This window comes from Primulina eburnea, chromosome 12 (assembly GCF_022965805.1).
Source record: "Primulina eburnea isolate SZY01 chromosome 12, ASM2296580v1, whole genome shotgun sequence".
Classification (NCBI taxonomy): Eukaryota; Viridiplantae; Streptophyta; class Magnoliopsida; order Lamiales; family Gesneriaceae; genus Primulina; species Primulina eburnea.
Window position 1 is genome coordinate 14639509 of NC_133112.1, and position 11623 is coordinate 14651131.

Here is an 11623-nt window from a genome sequence, read left to right on the forward strand (position 1 = left end):
TAATTGATACTTCATCCAAAGAATTTGTGCACAACAACTACCGGCAGCCATATACTCGGCCTCGGTCGTTGAAAGTGCAACACAGTTTTGCTTTTTAGAAAACCAAGACACCAAGCAATTTCCCAAAAAGAAACAAGTACCACTAGTGCTCTTTCTATCCACCTTATATCCTCCAAAGTCGGCATCACAGTAAGCTTTTAAATCGAAAAATGAGTTCTTAGAATACCATAATCCGAGATTTGGAGTATTTGAAAGATATTTGAAAATGCGTTTTAAGGCGAATAAGTGTGATTCCTTTGGACATGATTGAAATCGTGCACACAAGCAAACACTAAACATAATGTCAGGTCTACTAGCAGTCGCATAGAGTAGGGAGCCAATCATGCTACGAAATAACTTTTGGTCAACAGGTTTACCTCCCTCATCTTTGTCGAGTCTGACTGTCGTGCTCATAGGTGTGGATGAGGCTTTGGAAGACTCCATCCCAAACTTTTTGAGCATCTCCTTGATGTACTTCCCTTGGTTGACAAAGAAACCATCCTTGCATTGCTTGATTTGGAGACCAAGGAAGTAGTTGAGCTCGCCCATCATGCTCATCTCAAAGTGATCCTGCATAAGCTTAGAAAAATCTCTACACAAGTGTTCATTAGTAGCACCAAAAATAACATCATCTACATATATTTGTACTATCAGCAAATCATTATCTTTAGTCAAGGTAAACAAGGTAATATCAACTTTACCCCTACAAAAACCATTAGACAGCAAGAAAGTAGACAATTTCTCATACCAAGCTCTAGGAGCTTGTTTCAAACCATACAAAGCCTTATCAAGTTTATACACATAATCAGATAAGTGCACATCTTCAAAACCAACAGGTTGCTCAACATACACTTCTTCTTTCAAATCACCATTAAGAAAAGCACTTTTAACATCCATTTGAAACAATTTAAAGTCTCTAGAGCAAGCAAAAGCAAGTAGCATGCGAATGGATTCTAGTCTAGCAACAGGGGCATAAGTCTCATCATAATCAATTCCCTCTTCTTGACTATATCCTTTAGCTACTAGCCTAGCTTTATTTCTAGTGATTGTACCATGCTCATCTAACTTGTTCCTAAATACCCATTTAGTTCCTATGACAGGTCTATCAGTGGGTCTAGGTACAAGATTCCAAACTTTATTCCTTCTAAATTCATTTAGTTCATCTTGCATAGCAATAATCCAAGAATCATCAAGTAAAGCTTCTTCTATGTTCTTAGGCTCTATGTGAGAAAGAAAAGCAAGATAATTGCACATATTAGAAGAGCGAGTAGATACTCCCTTCGATGGGCTACCAATGATGAGGTCCATGTGATGATCCTTGTGCGTAGTCCACTCCTTAGGAAGAGGTGCGTCCTCTTGATCATTAGGAACATCATCTAGGCTTGTGGACTCCAACTCTTTGCCAAGGATATCTATATCATCATCATCAGAAACAACAGGTCTAGGCAAGCAAGGGTTAGTTTCATCAAATATGACATGAATAGATTCCTCAACTAGTAAAGTGCGTTTATTAAAGACTCTATATGCTTTGCTAGAAGTAGAGTAACCAAGAAGGATACCTTTGTCCGATTTAGCATCGAACTTACCCAGGTTGTCCTTACCATTGTTGTGGATGAAGCATTTTGATCCAAAAGCGCGGAAGTAAGAAATGTTAGGCTTTCTCCCTCTCCATAGTTCGTATGGAGTTTTCTTGAGAATTGACCTTATTGATACGCGATTGATGATGTAACAAGCGGAACTCATCGCTTCAGCCCAAAAATATTTTGGTAGAGAATGCTCACATAGCATGGTCCTTGCAATCTCTACTAGGGTCCTATTCTTCCTTTCAACGACACCGTTTTGTTGAGGAGTTCTAGGACAAGAAAAGTTGTGACCAATGCCTTTGCTTTGACAAAAAATTGAAAAATTTTCATTTTGAAATTCCGTTCCGTGGTCACTACGGATTTGTTTGATCAAAAGATTTTTCTCATTTTCAACCTTTTTGACAAAAATTTTGAAATGATCAAAGGTATCACTTTTGTGGGCTAAAAACAATGTCCAAGTAAAACGTGAAAAATCATCCACAATGACAAAAGCATAGGATTTACCTGCTAGACTAGTTGTCCTCGAGGGACCACATAAATCTAGGTGAAGTAATTCAATGGGCATCGAAGTGGATACAAAATTTTTATTTTTGAAAGATTCCTTTGTGTGTTTACCAAGTTGACAAGCATCACAAAAAGAATCTAATTTTAAATTTAGCTTTGGCATTCCGGAAACTAGGTCAAGTTTTAAAAGTTTTTCTATGGTGCTCATCCCAACATGACCAAGTCGTCTATGCCAAAGAATGTTGTCATCAACATTTAATGTTACAAGGCTTTTTATTTTTGAAAAAGATGAAATCTTTAAATCGACCTTGTAAACATTTTCACTTCTATAACCTTTGAAACTAATGGATTTGTCAGTTGTGAGTGATACAGTGCAATCGTGTGGTGTGAATTTGACTTCATAACCCCTATCGCACAATTGACTAATGCTTAGGAGGTTATGTTTAAGTCCTTTCACAAGAAGTACATCATCAATAATAGTAGAGTTAGATATACCTATTGAGCCGATGCTTTCTATGATCCCTTTGCTGTTGTCTCCAAAGGTCACCGATCCCTTTTCTTTTGGTCGAATGGATTGTAGCAACTTCTTTTCTCCCGTCATGTGTCGAGAGCATCCACTGTCAAGATACCAAGTGCTCGATGACTTGTCTCCCCTTTGTCCCTATAAGATTGAGATACAATTTGATAGTTGGTACCCGTTTCTTTGGGTCCTTTGAGGTTAGTAGTAGTTGGGAATTTGGGGATCCATTTCCAATAACTATTCTTATTGTGTTGGTGTCTAAGTTTCTTGCATTTAGGTCTTATGTGGCCTATCTTACAACAGTAAGTGCATGTTGGTGGTGTTCTTAGTTTTGCCTTTGCGATAAGACTAGCGAAGTTGACTGATTTCTTTTCATATCCTAGACCTCCTTTGTCGAAGTTACACCTTTGCATGCTCAAGAGGTTTTCTAGTTTACCACTACTCACATTGAACTTGTTGAAGGCTTTCTTTAAGTCTCTTAGGTTTGTCTTGAGCGTAGTGTTGTCATGCATCCTAGCTTCTAGTTCAGTTTTGAGTTGCTTATTCTCATATCTAAGTGATTTAGCCTTATTGTACATACTAGTGTAAGCGGAGAGTAATTCATCGTAAGAGGGTACCTCGTCGTCATCCGAGTCGGTCAGATGATCTTCCTTTGCCATGAAGCATAGGGTAGACTCCTCTTCGTTGTCGCTGTCGCTCCACGTGGCTAGAAGGGCCTTCTTCTTATCTTTGCCGGCCTTCTTCTTGGAGGGACACTCGTTTGCATAGTGACCCTTTTGTTGATAGTTGTAGCAGGTCACTTCCTTCTCAATCTTTTTGTCCTTCTTGTTGAAGTTGGAACTCCGCATGAATCTTTTGAACTTTCTAGTGAGGAGTGCCATTTCTTCATCGTCGCTATCTTCAAGTTGACTGGTCAAGGCGATCCCTTTCGCCTTTACTTTGTCGTCATCTTTCTTTGTCTCCTTCCAGGTAGATACTTCAAGTTCATGGGTCTTTAGGGTCCCATGAAGTTGATCAAGGTCGTAGGATACCGCATCTCCCTTGTTGGATTCAATGATAGCCGTGCGCTTTGCATCCCATTCCGCCGGTAGTGCTCGAAGGGCTCTCCTCCACACTTGTTTAGTTGGGTAGTTCTCACCAAGTTGGGCAAGCTCATTGATGATTTGGGTGAGCCGCCGGAACATGGTGTCGATATCCTCCTTGGGTTCCATCTCAAAGGTCTCGTACTTGAGTTGGAGAAGATCTATCTTCGTTTCTTTGACTTGATTGGTTCCCTCGTGGCAAATCTCCAATTTGTCCAAATCTCTTTGGCGGAGGTGCAAGCCGAGATTCGGTTGTATTCATTCATATCTAGGGAACAATGAAGAATATTCATAGCTTTAGCATTTTGAGAGATAAGTTTCATATCGTCCTTTCATCCATTCCCTTAGGAATTTCCTTATTATCCACCGTTTTCATGGGGATATAGGCCGTTATTTTCCAAAGGTCGTAATCGACGGATTGGATGTATAGAGATATTCTATTTTTCCAATATCCGTAATTAGTACCATTGAAAAGGGGGGGACGATTTGTGGATTGTCCTTGGGCATACTCGCTTGCTAGATTGGCCATTTAAAAGATTTTGAAAAACTTGGCTCTGATACCACTTGAAGAACCTAAAGGTGGGGTGAATAGGTTCTTTTAGGCCCTTTAGCGTTTTTAAAACGAGTTTGCAAAAATTGCAAGCGGAAGACTTGAGGGACAATCACAAATAAAAAAGAATACGTAAAGTAAGTGCGTAAAATAAATGCGTAATTTAAATGCAATAAAGTAAATGCGTAAAGTAAAGAGGGATAGAGATGTTTATGGAAGTTCGACGAAGAATCGTCTACGTCTCCCCTTCTCGATGAGGATCGAGGTATCACTATAACGACTTGGCTTTAGGAGCTCCAAGCTAGCTTTTACAACCACGCCTCGATGCGTCTACTTGGCCTTGAGGGCTCCAAGGATAGCCACGAACTTTACAACCCACTCGAGAGTATTACTTTCACTCTTTTTCTACAACTCTTTTGATATTACAACTCTTTTAATCAACGCACACAAGAGATAGTAGAAAGCTTTGTAAGAGACAAGAGAGAATGGAGTGGGATGATTGAGAATGCATCCTCAAAGGCCTATTTATACTAGTCTTGGACGCCAAGGTTCGGATCTTCTGTTTATGCTTCGGAACGTCCGATGTGATTGAAATCAATTTGCGTAATTCTGGAATGACTTCGGATCTTCCGTTCTTGACTTCGTAGGGTCCGAACTTATGCTTCGGAGGGACCGATCAAACTTCGTTTCTTCCGAACAATTCTTTCAGACGGTGTATGAACGACTTCGGAAGGTCCGAACTCCAGTTCGTACCGTCCGAACATTCCCGCGTTCCGGGGATTTGAAATCTTCAACACTTCGTAGCTTCCGATCATGTCCATCGTAGCGTCCGAAATATACTCAATCAACAGTCAGATCAATTTGTCTCCGGATTGAAGTGATTTGATTGCTTGTGTTCGGAACGTCCGATCCAGTCTTCGGAGCGTCCGAACGTGCTCTTCGCAGCTTCCGAACAGCTTCTATTTTGCTTCTGATTTGCACAATTTCGAAACGTCCGAACCAAATTTCGGATCTTCCGAACGTAACCTTGTTCTTAATTTCCTGCATTACTCAATATAAAACATTAGTACATTTTTAAGCCAAGTTTTGGTATCATCAAAACAAAAACTTTGGGATATGTTACAACATTAAAAACATTAATCTCATCCTCGAGATTTGTATGCGTTTAAGGCGTAACAATTTCTTACAACAACTGAATGGCAACGAGGAAGCAGAAGTCACCAACACTGCTGCACCGTCATCCCTGCCAAGTCAATGTCCTCTCCCGTATGGGAAATCCTCTTCTAACAGCTTTGGAAATTAGTAAATGTAAAAATGTTAAACAAAGAAAACATCTGAACACGAAAGTTTCGGCTCCTTACTGTCATCTTACCGTTGTTTGAATGCATCCTCTCGATGGGGTAAATAACATTGATCGGCGTAGGTAAGAAGCCAAAGGTAAGGACGATCGTGGAGTGTAAATTATATTGGACATCAAAATCAAAACTAGAAATAAATGTAGTACAATAACAACTCACAAATGAAAATGTGAACACTGTAAATCAAATTGAACATCACAATATAAACTACGATGAAATGTAGTAAATTATATAACATACACTCTATTGCACAGAACACTGTAAATTACTTTGAACATCACAATCTCAGTTGAACATCACAATCTAAAATGAAACAAAGTAGTGACAACAAGAACTGAATAACAATTACGGTAGCAAAGAACACGGTCTTCTACAATTTGCACCCACATATTACCTAACAATTAACCTACAGTTAATGTTTAGAAATTATAATAACAAGCATGAAAAACATCAGCAAACACAGTATTAGGCATAAGCATCCAAAACAACAACAAACTTGTTCAACAGTTAAAGGTGTGTGGTCCAATGCATTATTTGGTATCCCGGATGTTGTCGATGGCGTAACCGACTCCGGCGTAACGTGTTGTTTCGAGTCAATTGTTTCGCCATTATTCACAGTCGAAGAATGTGAACAAGCTGTTTCATTAAATGCTTGTGCGTGCCGGCGAAATGTTGCAGGAAAAGTGGGGTTTGGTGACGAATTTGAACCCATTTCATATTTCGATGATGGTTCATTGTTCCACTGTACCTTTTCCATATCATACTCATCGTACCAAAGGAATCGGTTACGATGTTTCAAGCCGGCAGGACATATAAAGTAATAGTGCCCCGGACGGGTTGAGTGTTGACCAGCTTGACGTAATAGCATATAACCATTCCCGCACGCGCATTTTGGTGGTGCCTTTACATCCATGAAAACTATGGAAAAGATGAATTGAAGCAAATTTAAAAATTGTCATTGAGGTACGCCCATGCGCTTTCAAAAAATTTGTACAGGATTAATCCATACGCAACTACAGCATATTTTGTAGAGCACGGAAAAAGTATTACATGTCTGAAATTGTAGATCGAAGATGGAAATTATTTCTTAAACAAACGAAATTTGAGGAGAACAGGTTTGTTGAAAGCGCGAACACATATTTTCTAACCGTTGCTATAACTAACGGAACGATAATAAAACAACATTTGAAAGAAACATCAAAGTTGAACAAGAAATACTCACAAATTTCCTTTGACTTCGAACGAGAATGAACGTGCACAAGCCAAGTTCGACTCCTTGGGATGTATGAAACAGCTGGAACACATCACGATCCACACATTTTGGGGAGTAATTATCACAGCTAACCGGCGATGTTGACGGTGTGAAGTTCTAGGGTTTTCTTGCACGATTTTTGGTGAACGAACGTGTTCGACGGAAATGTGAGGTAGGAGCAAAAAGTGTGGCTGACCAGACTGACCTTCAAAATTAGGCCTAATATGTGGAAGGGTATTTTGGGTAAATCAATTATAATGTATTAGTTAATCCTGTCCTTAAAAATCCAACCAAACAAGACAATGTTTTTAGCATACCATACAAACATCTACATAATCATTTTATTTATCATTTACGTACTAATCATTCAGTAATCCTATCACTCCAACCAAACGTAGCCTAAGAGAATTCTACAAGTGATAAAGCATCTTGCCATCCAACATGAAAATCCATAATAACAGCGCGAAGCATATCTTCCAGAGTTTGAATAGTTGGTTCAGAATGGCCGTCAGTTTGTGGGTGATATGCAGTACTCATAGCCAATCTTGAACCTAATGCTTCTTGAAAACTTCCCCAAAATTTCGAAGCAAATCTGGGGTCTCTATCAGAAACAATGGTGACAGGAATTCCATGAAGTCTCATTATATTGTCAATATAGAGACGAGCCATTTTGCTATAAGTGTATGTCCTTTCGTACGGAATAAAATGTGCAGATTTTGATAGGCGATCCACTATAACCCATATAGAATCACATCATCTTGAAGAACGAGGTAAATGAGTAACAAAATCCATTGCAATATGCTCCCAATTCCATTTCGGAATTTCGAGACTTCGAAGGAGTCCTCCGGGTTTCTTCCTCTCAGCTTTGACTTGTTGACATGTGAGACATCTAGACACGAATTCAGATATGTCTTTCTTCATTCTTTTCCACCAAAACTGGAGTCTCAAACATGCATACATTTTCTTTCCTCCTGGATGGATATTGTAACGGCTGCAATGGGCCTCCTTTAAAAGTTCTAGTCTCAAATCTGATTTTTCTGGAACAACTAGACGACCATTTAATCGTAGGGAATCATCGACAACTATTTCAAATCCTGATTTGTGGCCATTGAGGACCAATTTTCTCTATTTCAGAATTTGTGTATCAGTCTTTTGTGCTTCCTTAATCCGCGAAATTAATTCGGGTTCAATCTGTACCGTAGCAACATTGACGTGCTCATCATTAATAGTGATGTTCCATCCCGATGTATAAATATCTTCATGCAGTTGTGAAATTCGGACTGAAGTCATAATGACATCTTGAACTTTTCGACTGAGAGCATCAGCTGTGACGTTGACTTTTCCAGGCTGATACTGAATCTCACAATCATAATCTTTAAGATGGTCCATCCATCTGCGTTGTCTCATATTCAGGTCCGACTGAGAAAATAAATACTTTAGGCTTTTATGGTCGGATAGGATCACAAATTTTTCTCCATATAAATAGTGACGCCAAATTTTTAAGGCAAACACAATGGCGGCTAATTCTAGATCACGAACTGGATACTTGCTCTCGTGGGGTTTTAGCTGCCGAGAAGCGTAGGCAATCAATTTTCTGTGTTGCATCAAAACACAACCTAAGCCCTTTAATGATGCATTCGTGCAAACAGTGAAACCACCCGAACCAGATGGAAGAGTAAGAACTGGTGCAGTGGTCAATCTCTTTTTCAACTCGAGAAAACTTGATTCACTTTCATCAGACCAAAAGAATTTCACATTTTTCTGTGTTAGGCGGGTAATTGGTTTAGCGATTTTTGAAAATCCTTCGATGAATCGACGGTAATAACCAGCTAAGCCCATGAAACTTCGAATTTCAGGAACGTTTGTTGGTCTAGACCAATTAATCATAGCTTTTAGTTTGCTTGGATCAACTGAGATGCCAAAGCGTGATATGACATGACCTAAGAACACAACACGATCTAGCCAAAACTCACATTTTGACAATTTAGCATAAAGTTGTTCCTTGAGAAGTATTTGTAGGACAATCCTCAAGTGTTCAGCGTGTTCCTCTTTAGATTTTGAATATACCAAAATATCATCAATAAAAACGATAACAAATTGGTCAAGAACTTCCTTGAATATGCGATTCATTAAATCCATGAATACTGCTGGAGCATTTGTAACACCAAACGGCATTACTAGAAATTCAAAATGACCGTATCTTGTTCGGAATGCTGTCTTTGGTATATCTTCGGCTCGAACTCGTAATTGATGATAACCGGAACGCAAATCGATCTTTGAATAAATAGCAGTACCCTGAAGTTGATCAAATAAGTCATCAATTCGAGGCAATGGGTACTTGTTCTTTATAGTAGCTTGATTCAGTTGTCTATAATCAATTCACAACCGCATCGAACCATCTTTCTTGCGCACAAACAACACTGAGGCTCCCCATGGTGATATACTGGGCCTAATCTAGCCTTTATCTAGTAATTCTTGCAGTTGTTCCTTCAATTCATTTAATTCTAATGGGGCCATTCGGTATGGTGCTTTAGAAATAGGAATTGTTCCAGAAATTAATTCTATCGAGAATTCTATTTCTTTGGGTGGAGGAAATCCAGGTATTTCATCGAGAAAAATATCTTGAAATTCATTCACCACTGGGATTTCAGACAATGTTGATTCTGATTTTTCGGTGTCGATAGCATACACAAGGTATCCTTCATTCCCTTGGAATAATAAACGCGACATTTCCAAGGATGATATCAGTGGAATTTTGGCACGTGATCCCTTACCATATAAATTCCATTTTGTCCTAGAGTTAGGACGAAAACGGACTATCCCATGGAAACAATCAATGGTGGCACGGTATATTTTCAGTGTATCCATTCCCACGATACAATCAAAATCTTGCATCGGTAGAACAATAAGGTTCGAATTCAGTTCATTATCTTCACAATTCAACACGCAATCCAGTATCATTCGAGTAGACATGATGATCTTACCCATCGGAGTAGCAACAGAAATTGATGTAGGTAGTACAATAGAAGTCAAAGAATGCGATGTAATGAATGATTCAGAAATGAATGAATGAGATGCACCAGTGTCAAATAATACTCGTGCAGGATAACCAGATACAGAACAATTACCTGCTATGACACTTCCTGATGCTTCCTGAGCTTGATCTTCTGTGAGTGCAAAAACACGAGCCTGGGGTTGGTTTGAAAAATTACGACGTCCCGAGGCTTGCTGCGGTGGTCCATATGACTGCTGAAAAGATTTAGCAGGCACAGTACCTCTACCAGTACTAGATCCTCCACGAAATCCTCCTTGGACAGGTTGTGGAACATTCTTCTTGGATGGGCAAACTCTTGCATAATGACCTTCCTCACCACATTCCCGACAAGAGCCATAAACACCAATACATTGTTCACTAACATGCCTACCTCCACAACGGTTACAATAGGGACCAGAATAAGTAGTTATTTGAGATTCACCCTGCTGGCGGTAACCACTAAAACTAGAAGAAGCTGATCCAGATTTCTTAAACATTTTTCCTTTAGCTTTCAAATTCTGTTGGGTGGTTGATCTACTTCCTGGTGGTACAAACGAAGCGCTTCCCCTCTTAATTCCAGCTTCTGCATTTTTTGCTCTTTCGACTGCCTCCGCAAATCCAGTAGGTAGTCCAGACACCACATAAGTATAAATGTTGTTGTTTAGTCCATTCACGAAACGATTATATTTTGCCTTTGGGTTTGCTGCTACATGTGGTGCGTATTTTAGCATTGCAGTAAAAGTAGAGGCATATTCAGCTACAGACATATTCCTTTGTCGCAGGCTGTTGAACTCATTCTCTTTTTCGGTATAGTAAGATGGTGGAGAAAATTGTTCAGTGAATTGAGTTTTGAAGACAGTCCAACTTACCTCGATTCCTTGTTCATCAAGTCCCATCTTGGCGGCTTCCCACCAATCTCTTGCACGATCCTTCAGTTGGTATAATGCAAGCCTATACTTTTGATTATCAGTATATACCATTAAACTGAACAGGTACTCAATATCTTTAAGCTATGATTCAGATTTTTCAGCATCCTCAGTACTAAAGAATATTGTGGGACGCAATTTTTGGAATTTTGAAACAATCTCATCCATCGTGATTTGTACAAATTGATCAACAACCTGCTCCACTGGATTTTCTTCTGTCATAGGAGTTTCTATATATATCCTAGGACGACCACGACCGCGTCCACTTCCTCGTCCTCTTGTAGCCATCTATAAAGGCCAATAAATAAATATATACACAAGAAATTTTATCAATGTACTATATAAATCTACAAACATAAAATATATAGGAGCATATATGCAATTAAATAAATTTTCACGTAACTTTCGTGTGACCATAATCCTATGGAAGCATATCCAGTTGTGCTCCGAGCAATTTCCCAGTTTATTGCTCTGATACCACTAAGTGTGGGTCCTTCGATTCTCAACAGTAATTATCATACATTATTTTATTTAATTACCGTTTTAACTCTGCAGCGGAGAATGAAATTTTAAAATTTAATGTCAACGCGGGCCCAGACAGTTCGTTTTAAAAGATATTCAGTATTATATAGTATAAAAAATATAATACGTATAATTATTAGCTGAGACACTGAAATTAACATGTTTACTAAATTCATATAAATATTTATATTGTTAATATTTGTCTTTAACCAAAACGCATATTGTTGGGGATCGGAGTTGAGTTTAGAGAGGG

The 11623-nt window shown here is 39.0% G+C and overlaps 1 protein-coding gene across 1 annotated transcript; it reads right to left on the reverse strand.

Moving 5' to 3' along the window:
• Positions 1-9342: 9342 nt before the first annotated feature.
• On the reverse strand, positions 9343-10902 carry LOC140806676 (uncharacterized). Its single transcript, XM_073163224.1, has one exon. The coding sequence runs from the start codon at positions 10900-10902 to the stop codon at positions 9343-9345; it is 1560 nt and encodes a 519-aa protein (XP_073019325.1).
• Positions 10903-11623: the final 721 nt, after the last annotated feature.

Excerpts from the sequence above, each read along its gene's own strand:
- LOC140806676 (XM_073163224.1), bottom strand. The coding sequence starts at position 10,902 with ATGGTATATACTGATAATCAAAAGTATAGGCTTGCATTATACCAACTG.